The sequence below is a fragment of the Oncorhynchus gorbuscha genome, linkage group LG10 (genome assembly GCF_021184085.1).
Source record: "Oncorhynchus gorbuscha isolate QuinsamMale2020 ecotype Even-year linkage group LG10, OgorEven_v1.0, whole genome shotgun sequence".
NCBI lineage: Eukaryota > Metazoa > Chordata > Actinopteri > Salmoniformes > Salmonidae > Oncorhynchus > Oncorhynchus gorbuscha.
The window spans coordinates 74157345-74179003 of record NC_060182.1 but is presented as its reverse complement, the minus strand read 5'-3'; the positions used below and the strand labels follow the sequence as shown (position 1 = coordinate 74179003).

The 21659-nt window shown below is 43.1% G+C and overlaps 3 protein-coding genes and 1 pseudogene across 4 annotated transcripts in view; 2 read left to right on the top strand and 2 right to left on the bottom strand.

Annotated features, from left to right (window-relative positions):
- The first annotated feature begins 3922 nt into the window (after nucleotides 1–3922).
- On the top strand, nucleotides 3923–7479 carry LOC124046551 (annotated as a pseudogene).
- hao1 (hydroxyacid oxidase (glycolate oxidase) 1) lies at nucleotides 6995–9774 on the bottom strand. Its single transcript, XM_046367041.1, has 9 exons — nucleotides 9485–9774; nucleotides 8781–8932; nucleotides 8517–8617; nucleotides 8272–8426; nucleotides 7975–8150; nucleotides 7771–7862; nucleotides 7537–7695; nucleotides 7377–7446; nucleotides 6995–7259 (listed from the first exon to the last, which is right to left on the bottom strand). The coding sequence occupies exons 1-9, from the start codon at nucleotides 9619–9621 to the stop codon at nucleotides 7192–7194; spliced, it is 1110 nt and encodes a 369-aa protein (XP_046222997.1). The 5' UTR covers nucleotides 9622–9774; the 3' UTR covers nucleotides 6995–7191.
- A 206-nt stretch (nucleotides 9775–9980) lies between these two features.
- On the bottom strand, nucleotides 9981–21410 carry LOC124046550 (thioredoxin-related transmembrane protein 1-like). The gene is made up of 8 exons (XM_046367043.1): nucleotides 21141–21410; nucleotides 20504–20619; nucleotides 20328–20373; nucleotides 20101–20229; nucleotides 12222–12267; nucleotides 12024–12125; nucleotides 11271–11331; nucleotides 9981–11179 (listed from the first exon to the last, which is right to left on the bottom strand). Exons 1-8 carry the CDS (start codon nucleotides 21356–21358, stop codon nucleotides 11058–11060), a joined length of 840 nt encoding a protein of 279 aa, XP_046222999.1. The 5' UTR covers nucleotides 21359–21410; the 3' UTR covers nucleotides 9981–11057.
- Nucleotides 11411–21659, top strand: part of LOC124046548 (1-phosphatidylinositol 4,5-bisphosphate phosphodiesterase beta-1-like) — a 48879-nt gene continuing 38630 nt past the window's right edge. The window contains exon 1 of one of the 2 annotated variants that reach the window (XM_046367040.1): nucleotides 11411–12296. The gene's annotated coding sequence lies outside the window, so the exon portion shown is untranslated. The remainder of the gene's footprint in view (nucleotides 12297–21659) is intronic. The other variant, XM_046367039.1, reaches the window with a different exon arrangement.

Genomic DNA, 21659 nt, shown 5'->3' with positions numbered 1-21659 from the left:
CATAAATTAAGTTTCTTACATTTTGTCTGCTAACGCCCCTTAGGATAATGTACTTTTGATGCAGCAATATGACGACTCATTGTCACAATGGTAGTGATTAACTGAGCTGGTCTTGGGCCATTGATATGTCATTGTTTCAACGCAGACTTGAAATGCGTGGACAGAGCCTAGAAGATTTGGTTGGACTCCGTCATTCCTGTAGAGCAGTGGTCAACCGGTCGATTGCCAAACATTTCTGTAAAAAAACAACAACGATAAAGCATTGTGTTCCTATTTTTTAGTCTCTGTTGGTGGTAGGTGCAGCCAATTCAGCTGCCCTGCGTGCCAGGTAGGCAAACTGTTGCAATTTCATGTGTCTGAAGGTACAAACTCTGCCTTCCTGGTGGGCCTGGAGAGGAAATCAAGTGCACAATGCTACCGCTGGCCAATCAGATTGCTCAGATGATCAAGTCTGCAGTAACGTAGCAGGCATAAAAGAAAGCCACGGCAAAATTGATAGAGATTTCAAAACGTTTAAAACCATGATTAGAGAGACTGTCAACGAATACAGCAAAGAGCTGCTGTTTTAGTTCTTACTCAGCACTGTCAACACTTATAAGCCATAAAATGCACGTTCTTCCTATTTCCAGTCAGCACTACAACAAACAGTGCAGCAGTAATGAGTAGGAAAGTGTATTGATAGGCTTGGCTCTTTTTATATTGAGGAATATTTCACTTTCTCTGGTCATAGGGAGTAACAACATGAATTTGTGCATGAGGTAGAAATAATGCAGTGCGACTTGAGTTTCACAATCAGTTGGAACACTGTGTCCCTTTTTGGTCAGTGTCAGTGGAGGAAAGGGAGAGAGGAGGGACATTGAGAGGCTGACCCTCAGTCTGCTGCTCTCCCTCTGCTAAGATTGACCATCAGATGCAGGCACCATCAGCCCAGTAAAATAAAAAGCAAATGATTTAAATGTATGCTCACTCAGCTGTGCCTCACAAGTAATACAACAATGGATCTATGATCATATAGCCTACCTCAAATTTTTAAATAGAATTTAAAAAAATATCCTTAACAACAATGCATTGGCAGGTCAATTTTTATTTTTTAAATGTATTTTACTAGGCAAGTCCAGTGAAGAACAAATTCTTATTTATAATGACGGCCTAGGAACAGTGGGTTAACTGCCTTGTTCAGGGGCAGAACGACAGATTTTTACCTTGTCAGCTCAGGGATTTGATCTTGCAACCTTTCGGTTACTGCCCAACACTAACCACTAGACTACCTGCCGCCCCAATTCAAGCAAAGCCAGTATGTGGTGATAATGTAGTGGGCCCATAGCTTACTGTACAAACCTCATTGCTACAGTACTGTTTTTAATTGGTTAATGTTGTATAGGCTTACATTTTTTAAGTCATGTTAATAAAATTAGAGCGGTAGATCTCGGCATGCATTTTGACTCAGTGATCTTGACTCAGAAAAGGTTGGTGACCAGTGCTGTATAGTATCTTCTGTTTCCAGATGGTGTTGCATAAACTATTGCAGAATAATTACTAGGGACTGAGAAGGGGGTTGGGAGACACAGTCACTCCTGGACAGGGCCATCTATATAGAAGCTTAACCAACCAATCTGAGGCAGTGGTTGTGTGGCTAGCAGTGGTGCTTGGCAGATCTGAAAGAGAGGCACAACATTATTTGAATGAGAATTCAGTCCACTTGACAATTAAATAGAATTCAGTATTCTTCATGCTCATTATTTGTACAACTTGAGACAGATAGCAATACAAATAGATTAAAACAATATGAAATGTAACACTGATACAGATGATGTGCATCTGGTGGTTTCAAATAATAATGGTACTACAGATAGTTCGATCTGTCCATGCTTTTCCTAGAAAATGTCCCTAAAGTAGACATTTCTCCTCCTCGCTGGTCTGCAGATACACGACTACATTATGTGGCTGTCACATGTGATGTGCATTGCACTAGAACAACAAATAGCTGTATCAGATAGACATTTTCAGGAAAAGCAGCTCATAGCATGCCAATAAAATGTCTATCTTTGCATTGGTTCAATATTGACATCTAGCTATATAATTAAGATATCTTCTCTACAAGCAAGAAGTACTCTTACAAGTACAGGAGATGATTGTGGACTTCAGGAAACAGCAGAGGGAACACCCCCCTATCCACATCGATGGAACAGTAGTGGAGAGGGTAGCAAGTTAAGTTCCTCGGCATGCACATCACAGACAAACTGAATTGGTCCACTCACACTGACAGTGTCGTGAAGAAGGCGCAGCAGCGCCTCTTCAACCTCAGGAGGCTGAAGAAATTTGGCTTGTCACCAAAAGCACTCACAAACTTCTACAGATGCACAATCGAGAGCATCCTGGCGGGCTGTATCACCGCCTGGTACGGCAACTGCTCCGCCCACAACCGTAAGGCTCTCCAGAGGGTAGTGAGGTCTGCACAACGCATCACCGGGGGCAAACTACCTGCCCTCCAGGACACCTACACCACCCTGTTACAGGAAGGCCATAAAGATCATCAGGGACATCAACCACCCGAACCACTGCCTGTTCACCCCGCTATCATCCAGAAGGCGAGGTCAGTACAGGTGCATCAAAGCTGGGACCGAGAGACTGAAAACAGCTTCTATCTCAAGGCCATCAACCACCCGAACCACTGCCTGTTCACCCCGCTATCATCCAGAAGGCGAGGTCAGTACAGGTGCATCAAAGCTGGGACCAAGAGACTGAAAAACAGCTTCTATCTCAAGGCCATCAACCACCCGAACCACTGCCTGTTCACCCCGCTATCATCCAGAAGGCGAGGTCAGTACAGGTGCATCAAAGCTGGGACCGAGAGACTGAAAAACAGCTTCTATCTCAAGGCCATCAACCACCCGAACCACTGCCTGTTCACCCCGCTATCATCCAGAAGGCGAGGTCAGTACAGGTGCATCAAAGCTGGGACCGAGAGACTGAAAAACAGAGAGACTGAAAAACAGCTATCTTCTATCTCAAGGCCATGAGACTGTTAAACAGCCACCACTAACATTGAGTGGCTGCTGCCAACACACTGTCATTGACACTGACCCAACTCCAGCCACTTTAATAATGGGAATTGATGGGAAATGATGTAAATATATCACTAGCCACTTTAAACAATGCTACCTTATATAATGTTACTTACCCTACATTATTCATCTCATATGCATACGTATATACTGTACTCTACATCACCGACTGCATCCTTATGTAATACATGTATCACTAGACACTTTAACTATGCCACTTGTTTACTTTGTCTACATACTCATCTCATATGTATATACTGTACTCGATACCATCTACTGTATGCTGCTCTGTACCATCACTCATTCATATATCCTTATGTACATATTCTTTATCCCCTTACACTGTGTATAAGACAGTAGTTTTGGAATTGTTAGTTAGATTACTTGTTGGTTATCACTGCATTGTCGGAACTAGAAGCACAAGCATTTCGCTACACTCGCATTAACATCTGCTAACCATGTGTATGTGACAAATACAATTTGATTTGATTTGAGATTTTTACAAAATGTTTGGCACAGGTTAGTCGCTAAAAACAGATTCGACACAAGCAAATGTAGTTTTGATTCACCAGTTGCAAAATATTATTGGATTTTCTCACATCAAGTTACATGTTTGCAAGTATTTATTCACACATTACCTGCTTGCTGGTGTTGTTGCATTTGTCAAAAGTTACATGTTTGCAAATATTTTTTGCAAGTACAAAACTGATTAGACAGGCGCAACTCATATTTGACATGATTGTACACTTATGACATTAATTTACCTGTATACTCGAGGCTGTGTATGGTAAAATAAATCAGCTACAAATATTATCAACATTTTAGGAAAATAAAGTAGCTCCTAATGGACTCCTTGCAGCTGCGCAGAGGCGCTGTTTGTTCAGCTGTGTCGCAAATTTATTTTGGTCAAGGATCTCGCTTTGTGCGCAGGAGTGTGAAATAGTTAACGTTTGCACAGAAAAGGAGGCAGGGTACAAGATTAAATTCTGAACCATAAAGCTAGTTGGTTACACGTCCTGCATACTCGGATTTATAATTACCCAAACTATCACAGCGCGATAACTTTTCTTTTGAAGTGACAACCACCAACACGACGTAAAACTCTCGGAATACGGCAGAAAACATGGATTTATCGGCTAGTTGCTGGCTGGATAAGAAGTAAACGGATAAAAATATGAACTGTCGAAGGTGTTAAACAGCAGGATATGTGTAAAGAGGAGTAGATGAGGTTCGTTTGGTCGCGTCTTGTTCGCGGTTTTCAATGTTGTCTGTAAAGATAACTTTGTGCGCGCGAGGGCACCACTGTAATGCGATGAGAAGTGTGTGTTGGTCAACTGGGTCATGGCGGCAGCAGATGTATGTGTAGATGTACCGGTGTATGTGTGAGGGCAGAGCTGAAGAGGCTGCAAAGACTCAAACAGAATACTCTGTCGCCCAGCTACACACCCACAGGACACGAATATCCCAATCCGGTCGACCCCAGAGGTTACCGGCCACGCGCTGAAGGGTTCCACCGAAAGCGTCACCCGATAATATCGCTGGATGCAGGGTAACGAAAACTGCTTTAGTTTATACCCGGAGGCCCTCTCGTACTAGGCTGATGTTGTGCCCGGTGAGGTCTGGTGTGCCTCCAGGCTGGAGAGGTCTATGTAATGGAAGACCAGCGAACAGCACACCTGGAGAGGACCTGAGGGAAACCACCCGATCCTGGCTCGGGGTTGTTCAAGTTTAAATAATTGGTAGGTGTTGTGGGTATGTGGTAAAACAAGTGGTAGTCTTGGCAGATTCATTGTTGTCTGTCTGTGAAAGAAGTTACCCAGATGAAGGCAAAATTATGCCATATTAGATTATACTTTTAGGGCTGGTTTCCCATGCTGTCACTTTACTGTCATGGCATGAATTAAGACAGACAGAACCACACATTCTCCAGTCAGATCAACAATGCACAGTCTTGCACTGAATGTTGCTAAACATGTTCTCTAAATTTTGTGTGTGTGTTCCAGTATGAAAGTCCATGGACCATCCCCAACCTGCTGTGTGTATGTTGAATCACGCTGGCTCCGGTCCTGGGGGTCCTGATCACTGAGCAACATTTTCACCTCTTTGGGACTCTTCACTTTGGCTGGATTTACTGATGTGGTATGCATGCCTGCATGCGCACACACTTTGTAAGTGCTTTGATTTTAAATAAAAACAATAACCATATACTGCCACCACTATACACACACACACACTACACCCTCTGGTGTTGTCTCTGTAGCTGGGTGGTTATATAGCCAGCAACTGGGCCAGTAGGAAGTCTGTTTGGCAGCACTCTCGACCCATTGACTGATAAGATCCTCATCAGTGTTTTCTACATCAGTCTCCCCTACACTCAGCTCATCCCAGGTCTGTGTGTTTGTGTGTGTTGAAATGTAAGTCCTTCCTGGCTGCAGTATCCAAATAAATCTTAGTGCTAATAATCCCAATCAATGTCCACACAATCGCCATAGAGGGAGAGAACCAAATAATTAGTTGTTCATTTTGTGCTCTTCTGACTGTGTGTTCTCACCTCCCCTGACAGCGTTGGTGATTGTCAGAGATGTCGATCTGATTGCTGCTGTTTCCTACGTCAGATACAAGACTGTCCCCCCTCCTGTAAGTCATACACACATAGCGGGCTGGTTCAGGCCTGTCACGGACACTAGTCCATCGGTCAGAATACATGAACAAGGAGATGGATGGGAGTGTGTCCAGTACGGTTAGATCTGTGGCGTTGCTCTGTTTATACTACATCTGTCTGTCTGTACGTTTTTAAACCCCTGCTACAGTGCAGCTCAAACCCACCACCCTCAGTAAGGTAAGTCTCTGTACATCACACACACCGGTGTTTCCCCTATATGCATTTAAATCGTGGCCGCCACTGAAAATGTAGGAAGAAAAATAAGGGGAAATACACACATGCGTCATACACAAGTAAAACAACAGTCCGCATTCATTTGTCTAGTTGGTTAGTCATGTGTTGTTTGTGCATGCAGGTGAACACAGCGATCCAGCTCTTCCTGGTAGCAGCATCGTTGGCCTCATCCGTCTTTCACTTCAGACAGTCCGCTCCTGCAGACCCTACGGTAATACACACACCATAGCCTGTCTGTTTCTCCAGACTACACACTGGAAATCTTAATGGTACATTGTTTCTGTTGTGTGTTTTGGTAATACTGCTTCTGTGTGTGCAGGTATATCACACAGGTCACGACGACTGTGTCAGGCTACAGCTACTGTCACTACGGCATGAAGACTCTTGCGGTGCTCAACAGCACTAAGTAATCATGGCAACTCAACAGCGCCAACTAAACTCCGCAGCACCAAGTAACTGTTGCAACGTAACACACTTGCTGCACCCACCGGTCTGCCAGTTGAACACACCCATACTTGTGTAAAAACTCCAAAATGAACTCTTGTGAGCGTATGTATTTATTAACCCTGTATTGCCATGGGAACCATCCTGGTAGATTGACAGTTTTGTATCTGATGAATGTGATTAAATCATGAACCTGCTCTGATAACTTACACACATGGCGAGAGGCTAACTCCTTGTTTAGATTGCTAGTATGCTCTGTAAAGAGGATCAGGATTCTGCAAGAGTGTATGTGGCGGGAAATGTTACGCGTGGGTGTAATGCGGAAACAGCTTTCCAAGGTTTTCAACATTACAACCAGTTCTACCAAAAAGGTTTACAGTGTCAAAGCTGTTAGTGACACCTGCTGGTCTACTGAAGTCACTTCAGCTGTTTTATCAGATTGACTATAGATATTTTGCCATTAGTTCAGTCTCCTAGTTTGGTGACTTTGTCAATACAGCAGAGTTAGTTAAACCCTAATCTCGTAAACCGAGACTTCAGTGAGATGAGATTTGGAAGCGCAAAGCTAGTAAAACCCCAACACCAGTAATATTGGAAAGAAACATGATTTAATGAGGCTTCAAATTACATCAGGTGGTGATAGTCATTTCGGACAGTCATGAGTATTTTACCTCCAATTCGTAGTGCTTTGGAAACTATTGAAAAGCAGTGATAATTGATTAAATTAATTTAACCAGGTTTTACATGGCTGGTGCCTTCAAACCCAATTTGCGTGTATCAACTTCTTCAGATTCTGGAGGTGAATTCAGGTCTTCTGACGAGGGATCTGTTAACCTCTGCCAGTGAACAACATCCTGCAGACAAAACACAAGGTTCAACCTTTACCTCTGAAGGAGAGGTTGAGAATTAGTAGATGAGGAAAGGCAATGTGAGGAGGAAATGGCCAGAGTAGGTTAATTATCCATGGTTACCTGCCAGGGCCATCGCCAGGTGTAGCTCATCTCTCATGAGCTCCAGAACATCACTGACACCCTGCTCCCCCTACAAACACATGTTTTGACATTTTAGTTATTTAGCAGTAGGTAACAAACCTGCATATGGTCCTTTATCTGCACACACACACAGTGGTACCTGGCAGGCGAGCCCCCAGAGTACAGGCCGTCCGAGGAAGACAGCGGTAGCCCCCAGAGCTAAGGCCTTCAGGACGTCTGTCCCCCTCCTCACCCCTCCGTCAAGGTACACCTCACACCTCCCTGCTACTGCTGACACCACCTCAGACAGCACATCCAGCTACACAGATAACATATGTCACAGATCAAGAAGTGAAATATTACTGAAGCGTTTTTTTGTGTTGGGCTCCCTCACCGTAGCTGGGACCCCGTCCAGCTGCCTTGCTCCGTGGTTAGACACCAGGATCCCATCTACACCGTGGATAAGTGCTTCTAGCGCATCTTCAGCTGGAGGGAAGAAGGGTAGATATAGATCCATAGATGTATAGACATGTTACTACTCTGCCATGAAAGTTAAACCTGCCTTATCATGTGGCGTGTACTGTGTGTTGTGTGTCACCTCTCAGGACACCTTTGACGACCACAGGGAGGTGTGTGTTTTTCTTCAGCCAAGCAATGTGTTCCCAGCAGAGAGTAGGGTCGATAGCCTGAGCGACATACACAGCCAGCCCACTGTCCTCACCGTAACCCTCAGCACTGGAGAACGCCAGCTCTGCCGAACCAAAGTTAGTCATCCTACACACGCACACACACACACACACACACTAAAATATGAGGTAAGCTTAAATAATATATTATTTGATGAAGCATGTGTCTGTGTATATGGTGTGGTGATGAGTGTGTTTTTGGTTCCTACTTCAGGTGAGGGGGAAGTTTAAAGCGGTTGCGCACGTCGTCTCGTCTCTTTCCGAGGTAGGGCGTATCCACAGTAACAAAGATGGCCTTATACCCCGCCTCTTCAGCCCGGCGCACCAATGACAGGGTGAGGTCGCGGTCCTTATAGATGTACAGCTGTACGGATTATATATAGGTCATAGATGTTCACCAGACTGGTGATGTAAACTGTGATATAATAAAAACCTATATCTAGCAGTACTCCACCTGCATCCAGAGCAGGCCGTCGCCAGCTGATGACCTCACTTCCTCTATGGTAGAGGTGGCCCAGGAACTCAGCATCATCCCTGTCCCTGCTGCTCTGGTTGCTAGGAGATGGAGCTTTATTACACACATACAGTATACACAAGAGGCTGGAAGCAGCCGTGTGTGTGTGTGTGTGTGTGTGTGTGTGTGTGTGTGTGTGTGTGTGTGTGTGTGTGTGTGTACGTGTGTGTACGTGTGTGTGTGTGTGTGTGTGTGTGTACGTACCTCTGGCGGTGGCCGTCTCTCCGTCAGGGTGGGCCATCCTCTGCATTGCGGTTGCCCCGACACACACTGGCATGCTGATTCGCTGACCTAAAACACTAACACTCAGATCCACGCGGGACACATCCCTCAGTACCCTAGGGAACAAACGCCACCTATACACACAGAGAAGTGATCTGGTGTAAACAAGTGCTGTGTCAGACGTTGAACAGGACTTTGAGTTGAAGTTAGGTGGTGAGTCAATTATTAAACTACTGTGGTGATTTCTAGGATATTGTCTGCCTAAAACAGCCACACAAAACAGTGAACAGCACTGAAACATCCCAAAAACACTTCTGACTCACCTCACTAACATATTCTATGAGATGATGGAGAACATAATCTGTGCAGATCTTATGTAAAGTGTGTGTGATGCAGTATTCTACACTAGTGTTGTATGAAGCCTTGTTGTCTGGTTTTAATGTTACAACTAGGTTTGATTCTCCACATTACAATAGTTGTTACAGGACAGGACGTACATGTTCATGTTACCTGGAGAAAACAGCAGTGTGTGTCTGTGTATGTGTAACCTAACGTCGCAGGCGTAAGAAGTTCCCACTTCCATTTTTCAGGGGAAACGGAAGTTAGGCTGAAAATACTGTATCCCTGAAAACGGGATGTTAGTGTTTTCTGGAGACTCCGCATAGGCAAGTGTATGTGCTAGTTACCTGGAGAAAGCAGCAGTGTTATCTGCCAAGGTCTCTTGCTGGTCAGCTCCAGAGCAGTAGTAGTCAAACACAGCTTTTGGTAGAACTCTCTTGGCCATAGACTCATAGTCAGCCACACACACTAACTTGTCAGACATGACTACACACACACAAACACAAACAGACAAATGCACACTTTAACACACTTTGATCCACACACGCAATAACACATACAGGCTGACTAACTCTAACACGACCTGATCCACACACACATAGTCCTCCCTGACTGCTGTCACACACAGACACCCCCAAGTCTCTCCTCTCTGATCATCTGACCACCAGCAATCATTAACCCCAAGTTTACACAGCCCTGCTTTCCACTCAATCCCTCCCTCACACACACATGCACTCTAATTTAAGCAACCCTGACCCTTCACCCCACAACCCTTATATATGATAGCACTGTCCACACAGCACAGACAGGAGATGGGAACCATAACTAGACAGTAAACGAGGCCTTTGTATAAAAATGTTTATTTTGGTGATTAAATGATCCATTATCAAGGATGGAGGGGCCTCTCACATGGCAACAACACTCAGTCATTATCATAGTCATCCATCAATAATAGAATCATACCTAGCTCAAACGGTATGTATGCATATGGCAGTCTTAACAATAGAAAACTATTTCAAATCAAAGAAAATAAAGTTTATATTGTGATAATCATAGAAAATTGGACCACGTTATAAAAAATACAAATTTAAAAACACACAACAAGCATTAGTCAAATCACTCTTTTTGTTCAGCATACATTTTTGTCTTTGTCGACCTGTCTGAAGGGAACATTTCCCTTGGAACTGGTTCAGGGAACAACAGAAAACTGGAAAATAACCACATTTTCCAAGGAACAGAATCAGAACCCCCCGAAGCATAGCTGTAACCTACTGACGTTACAAGCTTGATTCAGAAGATAGGGAAATAGATTTTTAATTAGAGAAGAATGGATTAACTTTTTCAATGCTAGTTAGGATACTATAGCTATCACATTTCACATTGTATTTATTAACTACAAAAAGGTAAGATGTGTTTTTAATTCTGGTGCCGCTCTGCACACACAAGCTCATTAGCTAGCTATAGCTAGTTCTGGTTCAATGTTAAGCCAGCTCTGAAGTTCAAAGACATTCAAAGTTCCTCCAAAGAAGCCGTTCCGCCGTAGGTGTAATTCTGTGGGCCTAATTCAGATAATGCATGTCACCACAAGATGCCCAGCGCTTTAAGCCAAGCTTCCTCCACCCGCAAAATTTCAGCTGTATGTAAAACAACTCACTGAGCTATAGCTTGTCTGCTCCATATCAAGCTGCTCTATCTGCACTGCATGATTGGTGAAGTCATTTAATGTTGAGCAAATTATTATTTATTTTTCAGAGGTTTAAAAAGGAACAGAAAGGAACAATATAAACTGTTACTTTTATTTGGTTCGAACCGGTTCAGAACATTATTTTGCTGGTCGGAAAACAGTGGAATGTAACAAAAAAAATAATGGTTCTGTTCAGAACGAAACGATTGGAAAATAATTTAGGTTCCAACCACTGGTTAGGAGGTACGTTTTGCCTGTCCTCTCCTCTGTCTCAGTGTCTCTGGCTCCTCCTTGTTAGACCCCTCACCCTCATCTGCCTCCGACGCTTGCCTCTTCTCCGCCATACTCACACACACTCCTGCTCGAAACAAACACAAGCTGTAGAGCACTAATAACACACTGTCTTTGTGTGTGTGTATGTGCTTTGTTCTGTGGGATCATCCTCTCACCTGCTCTCTCCTTCCGCTTCTGTCGGGAAGGACAGAGGCAATCTGCAACCAGGACCAGCACCTACACACACACACACACACACACACACACACACACACACACACACACACACACACACACACACACACACACACACACACACACACACACACACACACACACACACACACACACACACACACACACACACACACAATGAGATAGAGACGAGTTTAAAGCAGCTCTGTTGAGTGGAGGGGAGGGTTGAGACAGGATCAGAGAAGTTAGACAGGGTCAACCTAAAATAAATACAACTATAGTAAATAGTCTAGTTTAGAATGAAGGTAGTTTAAACTAGTTAAGAGGTTAATGTCAGTGTAGGCAGGAGTTGAGTTCCAAACTTTTAAGTAGGATGCAGCTTGTTACACAAGAGCAGCTGAGTGCATCCCACACATCTGTCCTCCTGCTGCTTCTCCAGTCTCCTCTACCAAGTCCTGAAATAGCAGCCATCCTCCCACTCCCACTCTTACATAAGATCACATTTCACTGCAGAGAAACTCCTCGAAGTGTGTGTGTGTTTGTTTGTGTGTCTACATACTCTAACAGGCTGTAAGAGAGAGACAATTTGGCATCTTTCTCAGAACAATGACATACTCAACATGTTCAGAACCCTTCAAAAGCATTTGTGTGACATAAACATTGTGTTTTGTGTTTATTAACGGTTTAGTAGTAATACAATAATATAGTGAAATTATTATTAGTGTGTAACTCACCAGTCCCATCAGCAGCCCAGTGACAAGTGTTGCCATGGCAAAGGAGAGGTAGGAGCCCCACACCGGCATGCCCAAATCCCCCGTCAGATACCCATGAGTCCACTACACACGCACACACACACACGATTCTGAGTGAGTGTGGATCCTTTACAGCATTTTCTCTGTGTGTGTGTGTATGAGAGAGAGATTTGGTCTCACCCGGATCCACAGTGAAAGCCTGAAGAGTCCGGCCATGCAGCTCATCCTGGAGGGAGGAGATCCACAAAGTCAGAGGTAAGGTCAGAATATATTTACAGAAGACAAGACAAATTCCACGTTTATGTATAATATACAGTACCAGTCAAAAGTTTAGACACATCTACTCATTCCTGGATTTTTCTTTATATTTACTATTTTCTATATTGTAGAATAATAGTGAAGACATCAAAACTATGAAATAACACATATGGAATCATGTAGTAACCAAAAAAGTGTTAACAAATCAAAATATATTTTATATGAGATTCTTCAAAGTAGCCTCCTTTTGCCTTGATGAAAGCTTTGGACCCTCTTGGCATTATCTCAACCAGCTTCATGAGGTAGTCACCTGGAATGCATTTCAATTAACAGGTTTGCCTTGTTAAAAGTACATTTGTGGAATTTCTTTCCTCCTTAATGCGTTTGAGCCAATCAGTTGTGTTTTGACATGGTAGGGGTGGTATACAGAAGATATCCCTATTTGGTAAAACACCAAGTCCATATTATGGCAAGGACAGCTCAAATAAGCAAAGAGAAACGACAATCCATCATTATTTTAAGACATGAAGGTCAGTCAATCTGGAAAATGTTGAGAATTTTGAAAGTTTCTTCAAGTGCAGTCGCAAAAGCCATTAAGCGGTATGATGAAACTGGCTCTCGTGAGGACGGCCACAGGAAAGGAAGACCCAGAGTTACCTCTGCTGCAGAGGATATAAGTTCATTAGAGTTATCTGCACCTCAGAGTGCAGCCCAAATAAATGCTTCACAGAGTTCAAGTAACAGACGGTTGGGGAGTAACGGATTACATGTAATCAGTTGCACTACCAGCTAAAACATTCTAATCAGATTATAGATACTTTTGAAAAACTAGATGATTACTTTTAAATTCAGAAAAGATGTTTGTGAAAATAAACCTAAGGCACTTCTGTTATCTCAATGACATTCAAATCAGCATGGAAAAAAGGCACAAGTTTAGTGAGACTGACCACAAGTCAGAGACCGCTGTGATGACACACCAAATATGTTTGCTGGATCGCAGGAAAAGAGCAGGAATAGGCTTTTGTAGGCTACAGTCCAAGCTATATCTTCCAATGGTGCGACTGCTGTTGGCATCCAAAGATTATCCAACTTGAATAAACGCTTGGAGGTAAAGATGACAGTAATGATGTAGTCTATGGCAATACGGCTATCACTTATTATTGATATCTACATAGCGCATTGATGTGAATCACACTGCTGCTCTCTCATTTAGCTATTTGCGGTTGTTGTGGATGGCTGTTCACACATCTAAATGTGTATTTGAACCCAATAGTGGTTGAATTCAAGAAGTTTAAGCTGCCTATTAATCATTGTTTTTGAAACCATTGGACAGCTAGTGAAAAAATCACTCTTGCAACAGCTGCATAGTGAAGATCCCAGCCTATGGAATAAAAGTGGGGCTTTTATTGCTCAATCTAACCTAATGGACACATGCTCAATCTGTAGTTGCTACATCCATTTCTGGATTTATAATGTAAATTATATCCATTGACTCTTGAAGAATACAGTTGTGACTCTTGAAGAATACAGTTGAAGTCGGAAGTATACATACACTTAGGTTGGATTCATTAAAACTTGTTTTTCAACCACTCCACAAATTTCTTGTTAACAAACTATAGTTTTGGCAAGTCGGTTAGGACATCTACTTTGTGCAACAATTGTTTACAGACAGATTATTTCACTTAATTCACTGTATCACAATTCCAGTGGGTCAGAAGTTGACTGTGCCTTTAAACAGCTTGATAAATTCCAGAAAATTATGTTATGGCTTCAAACTCAGTGCCTCTTTGCTTGATATCATGGGGAAAAGAAAGGAAATCAGCCAAGACCTCAGAAAAAAAGTGTAGATCTCCACAAGTCTGGTTTATCCTTGGGAGCAATTTCCAAACGCCTGAAGGTACCACTTTCATCTGTACAAACAATAGTACGCAAGTATAAACACCATGGGACCACGCAGGCGTCATACCGCTCAGGAAGGAGACATGTTCTGTCTCCTAGAGATGAACATACGGAACGGAACATATGGTGTGAAAAGTGCAAATCAATCGCAGTACAACAGCAAAGGACCTTGTGAAGGTGCTGGAGGAAATGGGTACAAAAGTATCTACACTGCTCAAAAAAATAAAGGGAACACTAAAATAACACATCCTAGATCTGAATGAATGAAATATTCTTATTAAATACTTTTTTCTTTACATAGTTGAATGTGCTGACAACAAAATCACACAGAAATTATCAATGGAAATCAAATTTATCAACCCAAAACCACACTACAGGCTGATCCAACTTTGATGTAATGTCCTTAAAACAAGTCAAAATGAAGCTCAGTAGTGTGTGTGGCCTCCACATGCCTGTATGACCTCCTTACAATGCCTCGGCATGCTTCTGATGAGGTGGCGGATGGTCTCCTGAGGGATCTCCTCCCAGACCTGGACTAAAGCATCCGCCAACTCCTGGACAGTCTGTGGTGCAACGTGGCGTTGGTGGATGGAGCGAGACATGATGTCCCAGATGTGCTCAATTGGATTCAGGTCTGGGGAACGGGCGGGCCAGTCCATAGCATCAATGCCTTCCTCTTGCAGGAACTGCTGACACACTCTAGCCACATGAGGTCAAGCATTGTCTTGCATTAGGAGGGACCCAGGGCCAACCGCACCAGCATATGGTCTCACAAGGGGTCTGAGGAACTCATCTCAGTACCTAATGGCAGTCAGGCTACCTCTGGCGAGCACATGGAGTGCTATGAGGCCCCCAAAGAAATGCCACCCCACACCAAGACTGACCCACCGACAAACCGTTCATGCTGGAGGATGTTGCAGGCAGCGTCACAGCGTCTCCAGACTGTCACATCTGTCAAGTGCTCAATGTGAACCTGTTTTCATCTGTGAAGAGCACAGGGCGCCAGTGGCGAATTTGCCAATCTTGGTGTTCTCTGACAAATGCCAAACGTCCTGCACGGTGTTGGGCTGTAAGCACAACCCCCACCTGTGGACGTTGGGCCCTCATACCACCCTCATGGAGTCTGTTTCTGACCGTTTGAGCAGACACATGCACATTTGTGGCCTGCTGGAGGTCATTTTGCAGGGCTCTGGCAGTGCTCCTCCTGCTCCTCTGTGCACAAAGGCAGATGTAGCGGACCTGCTGATGGGTTGTTGCCCTCCTACGGTCTCCTCCAAGTCTCCTGATGTACTGGCCTGTCTCCTGGTAGCGCCTCCATGCTCTGGACACTACGCTGACAGACACAGCAAACCTTCTTGCCACAGCTCGCATTGATGTGCCATCCTGGATGAGCTGCACTACCTGAGCCACTTGTGTAGGTTGTAGACTCCGTCTCATGCTATCACTAGAGTGAAAGCACCGCCTAGCATTCAAAAGTGACCAAAACATCAGCCAGGAAGCATAGGAACTGAGAAGTGGTCTGTGGTTACCACCTGCAGAACCACTCCTTTATTGGGGGTGTCTTGCTAATTGCCAATAATTTCCACCTGTTGTCTATTCCATTTGCACAACAGCATGTGAAATTTATTGTCAATCAGTGTTGCTTCCTAAGTGGACAGTTTGATTTCACAGAAGTGTGATAGATTTGGAGTTACATTGTGTTGTTTAAGTGTTCCCTTTATTTTTTGGAGCAGTGTATATCCACAGTAAAATTAGTTCTATATCGACATAACCTGAAAGGCCGCTCAGCCAGGAAGAAACCACTGCTCCGAAACCGCCATTAAAAAAACAGACTATGGTTTGCAAATGCACATGGGGACAAAGATAGTACTTTTTGGAGAAATGTCCTCTGGTCTGATGAAACAAAAATAGAACCGTTTGGCCATAATTCCCATTTTTACATTTGGAGGAAAAGGGGGGAGGCTTGCAAGCTGAAGAACACCATCCCAACAGTGAAGCATGGGGGTGGCAGCATCATGTTGTGGGGGTGCTTTGCTGCAGGTGGGACTGGTGCACTTCACAAAATAGATGGCATCATGAGGGACAAAAATGATGTGGATATATTGAAGCAACATCTCATGACATCAGGAAGTTAAAGCTTGGTCCCAAATGGGTCTTCCAAATGGACACTGACCCCAAAGTTGTGGCAAAATGGCTTAAGGACAACAAAGTTAAAGTATTGGAGTGGCCATCACAAAGCCCTGATCTCAATCCCATAGAAAATGTGTGGGCAGAACTGAAAAAGTGTGTGTGAGCAAGGAGGCCTACAAACCTGACTCAGTTACACCAGCTCTATCAGGCGGAATGGGCCAAAATTCACCCAACTTATTGTGGGAAGCTTGTGGAAGGCTACCTGAAACGTTTGACCCAAGTTAAACAATTTAATGGCAATGCTATCAAATTCTAATTGAGTGTATGTAAACTTCTGACCCACTGGGAATGTGATGAAAGAAATAAAAGCTTAAATAAATCACTCTCTACTCTTATTGTGACATTTCACATTCTTAAAATAAAGTGGTGATCCAAAGTGACCTATGACAGGGAATTTTACTAGGATTAAATGTCAGGAATTGTGAAAAACTGAGTTTATAAGTATTTGGCTAAGGTGTATGTAAACTTCCAACTTCAACTGTATAACTCATACAGTGGGGCAAAAAAATATTTAGAGTCAGCCACCAATTGTGCAAGTTCTCCCACTTAAAAAGATGAGAGAGGCCTGTAATTTTCATCATAGGTACACTTAAACTATGACAAACAAAATGAGGATTTTTCCAGAAAATCACATTGTAGGATTTTAAATGAATTTATTTGCAAATTATGGTGGAAAATAAGTATTTGGTCAATAACAAAAGATTATCTCAATACTTTGTTATATACCCTTTGTTGGCAATGACAGAGGTCAAACGTTTTCTGTAAGTCTTCACAATGTTTTCACACACTGTTGTTGGTATTTTGGCCCATTCCTCCATGCAGATCTCCTCTAGAGCAGTGATGTTTTGGGGCTGTTGCTGGGCAACACAGACTTTCAACTCCCTCCAAAGAATTTCTATGGGGTTGAGATCTGGAGACTGGCTAGGCCACTCCAGGACCTTGAAATGCTTCTTACGAAGCCACTCCTTCGTTGCCCGGGCGGTGTGTTTCGGATCATTGTCATGCTGAAAGACCCAGCCACGTTTCATCTTCAATGCCCTTGCTGATGGAATCAATCAATCAATCAAATTGTATTTATATAGCCCTTCGTACATCAGCTGATATCTCAAAGTGCTGTACAGAAACCCAGCCTAAAACCCCAAACAGCAAGCAATGCAGGTGTAGAAGCATGGAAGGAGGTTTTCACTCAAAATCTCACGATACATGGCCCCATTCATTCTTTCCTTTACACGGATCAGTCGTCCTGGCCCCTTTGCAGAAAAACAGCCCCAAAGCATGATGTTTCCACCCCCATGCTTCACAGTAGGTATGGTGTTCTTTGGATGCAACTCGGCATTCTTTGTCCTCCAAACACTGCGAGTTGAGTTTTTACCAAAAAGTTTTATTTTGGTTTCATCTGACCATATGACATTCTCCCAATCTTCTTCTGGATCTTTCAAATGACAGGCCTGGACATGTACTGGCTTAAGCAGGGGGACACGTCTGGCACTGCAGGATTTGAGTCCCTGGCGGCGTAGTGGTAGGCTTTGTTACTATGGTCCCAGCTTTCTGCAGGTCATTCACTAGGTCCGTGTGGTTCTGGGATTTTTGCTCACCGTTCTTGTGATCATTTTGACCCCACAGTGTGAGATCTTGCGTGGAGCCCTAGATCGGGGGAGATGATCAGTGGTCTTGTATGTCTTCCATTTCCTAATAATTGCTCCCACAGTTGATTTCTTCAAACCAAGCTGCTTACCAATTGCAGATTCAGTCTTCCCAGCCTGGTGCAGGTCTACAATTTTGTTTCTGGTGTCCTTTGACAGCTCTTTGGTCTTGGCCATAGTGGAGTTTGGAGTGTGACTGTTTGAGGTTGTGGACAGGTGTATTTTATACTGATAACAAGTTCAAACAGGTGCCATTAATACAGGTAACGAGTAGAGGACAGAGGAGCCTCTTAAAGAAGAAGTTACAGGTCTGTGAGAGCCAGAAATCTTGCTTGCTTGTAGGTGACCAAATACTTATTTTCCACATTAATTTGCAAATAAATTCATTAAAAATCCTACAATGTGATTTTCTGGATTTTTTTTCTAATTTTGTCTGTCATAGATGAAGTGTACCTATGATGAAAATTACAGGCCTCTCTCATCTTTTTAAGTGGGAGAACTTGTGTAACAGTATAATTTTAAACCGTCCCCTCGCCCATACCCGGGCGCGAACCAGGGACCTTCTGCACACATCAACAACAGTCACCCTCGAAGCATCGTTACCCATCGCTCCACAAAAGCCGCGGCCCTTGCAGAGCAAGGGGAACTACTACTTCAAGGTCTCAGAGCAAGTGACGTAACCGATTGAAACGCTATTTAGCGCACACCGCTAACTAAGCTAGCCGTTTCACATCCGTTACACTTGCATAATTGGTGGCTGACTAAATACTTTTCTGCCCCACTGTAAATCCTTCATGAGCTTAGTACAACTGTCATACTCTATCAGAACCCCAAATAGAAACTTGTTTTATCCCAGTGTAAACATTGTAAATGTAAACCAACCCTTAAAGTAAATTTTGACATCCATATATGGCCAGCTATGAAACTTGAACATTAATTTATCCCGCAATAGATGTCATTCAATTGGTAACATACATTTTTGTCTTCTAATGCCTCTTAAGGGGAAATAAATCTAAAACTAACGGAATGTAATTAGATTACGTTACTGAGTTTGGGTAATCCAAATGTTATGTTACTGACTACAATTTTGGACAGGTAACTAGTAACTGTAACAAATTACATTTAGATAGTAACCTACCCAACCCTGGTTGGTAACAGACACATCTCAACATCAACTGTTCAGAGGAGACTGAGTGAATCAGGCCATCATGGTCAAATTGCTGCGAAGAAACCACTACTAAAGGATACCAATAATAACAAGATACTTGCTTGGGCCAAGAAACACAAGCAATGGACATTAGACCGGTGGAAATCTGTCCTTTGGTCTGAGTCCAAATTTGAGATTTTTGGTTCCAACTGCCGTGTCTTTGTGAGACGCAGAGTAGGTGAACGGAAGATCTCTGCATGTGTGGTTCCCACCGTGAAACATAGAGGTGTGATGGTGTGGGAGTGCTTTGCTGGTGACACTGTGATTTATTTAGAATTCAAGGCACACTTAACCAGCATGGCTACCACAGCATTCTGCAGCGATAACCCATCCCATCTGGTTTGTGCTTAGTGGGAGTATCATATGTTTTTCAACAGGAAAATGACCCAAAGCACAACTCCAGGCTGTGTAATGGCTATTTGACTAAGAAGGAGAGTGATGGAGTACTGCTACAGATGACCTGAATCACCCGACTTCAACCCAATTGAGATTGTTGAGTGGAACTGCAGAGTGAAGGAAAAGCAGTCAACAAGCGCTCAGCATATGTGGGAACTCCTTCAAGACTGTTGGAAAAGCATTCCTCATGAAGCTGGATGAGAGAATGCCAATAGTGTGCAAAGTTGTCATCAAGGCAAAGGGTGGCTACTTTGAATAATCTCAAATAAAAAATATATGTTGATTTGTTTAACACTTTTTTGGTTACTACATGATTTCATGTGTTATTTCATAGTTTTGATGTCTTTACTATTATTCTACAATGTAGAAAATAGTAAAAAATAAAAATAAAAAAAAAGTTAAAACCCTGGAATGAGTAGGTGTGTCCAAACTTCCGACTCGTATTGTATATGGTGTGTATATTTACAGAGGAGAATTAGGAGACTTCCATGAAGGCAGTGGTTCCACCTCCTCCCACCTCCTGTTGGAGACATATGTATGGAACTCCTCCGCCTCACGGACAGACACATACCTCCTCACGCTACCCTCCTTTACACTGTAGAATACACACACAGATAAATACTGTATACAAAGTTAGAAAGGTTAAAGGTCATGGATCAAAGGACAGGGTCAAAGGTTAACTGAGATACTAACTGGAAAATGGTTGGCAGTGTGGTAACCAAAAATCGTCCACTGAGACCTGAAAGAAAAGAAACACACATACATAGTTAGAAGGAGCCTCGGTATGGCATTGAATCTCACACAGCGAGGAGAAGACAATATTGAGGACAGTAAGAGCCAACAGTATCAACTTCATAATATTTCCATACCAGGCTGTTCAGTGACGTCCACTTCTCCTACAGAAACCCCCATGACTGCTGCCAGGCTGGAGAATCTCTCCCACTGCTCCTTCAGCTGGGCACATGCCGGGCACCAGGGAGCAACACTATACACACACACATTTATCTATGGACATTATGGAGATTCTATAGGTGGGTGGTGTTCAGGGCACAAGTCAGGTGTTCTAAAAACCAAATCTGAATCAATCATAGACGTCTATGATTCACTATTTGGACAGCAAAGTATAGTTCAGTACAGTAGAGCAGGGGTTCCCAAATGTTTTCACTCAGGCCCCCCTTCCAGCATTTCGTTCAGAACTGAAAATTAACCTGGTTTCAACATCCAGAAAATACTTATTTTCAACGTCAGGAAAATACTTTGGCATGATCTATATAGGTTGAAGAGAGCATAGTTTCACATTCAATGTTCCATCAACTTCAACACGAAACATCTGAATTATTGGAATAGAATACACTCACTCTGGACCTAGACCAAAAGTTTTACTCTAAAATCTTATTCGGCACTTAATAGCTTCAATTATATATATCCTCCTTCCCCTCTTCCGTTTTCATCTTCCGCCAAACATGCATACATCAGATCATCAGTACGATTTCGTACTGTACTCACAACTTTATCATCCACTCGCCATCCATAGTGACCGTCCAGTTAGCATCTGTTATTGTCAGGACGCCTGTCTCTGTTTCTGCTACAGCAGAACTTGCGATGGAGCTGACTAATATTATTGAGAGGAGTGGTTGGAAAAGATGACTACGTGATAATTTACATGAAGGTGAATTAGTTTGACATAACAGTTTACAGGAACGTTTTGTTTTCAGCTGCGCCATGTTGCCGTTACGAAACGAAAACTGCCTAGCAAGCTAAACACGGAAGTAACAGAAACAGGGATTTTTTTAAGGTCGACTGGCGCGTCGAACAACCTGAAGTGTGTGCGTGTGTCATTGTTTGTGTGTGTTTGTGAGTGCGTGTGTTTTTTAAGGTGGTCTGCTATACCACAGACAGATGGATCTAAAAGTAGTGAAAATGTATTTATTGGTGTCTCTATTCTGAAAGGGAAAAGGCAATGACCACACACATGGGAAATTGTGAAATTAAACGTAGGTGTCCCTCTGTTGGTTAATGGGAATC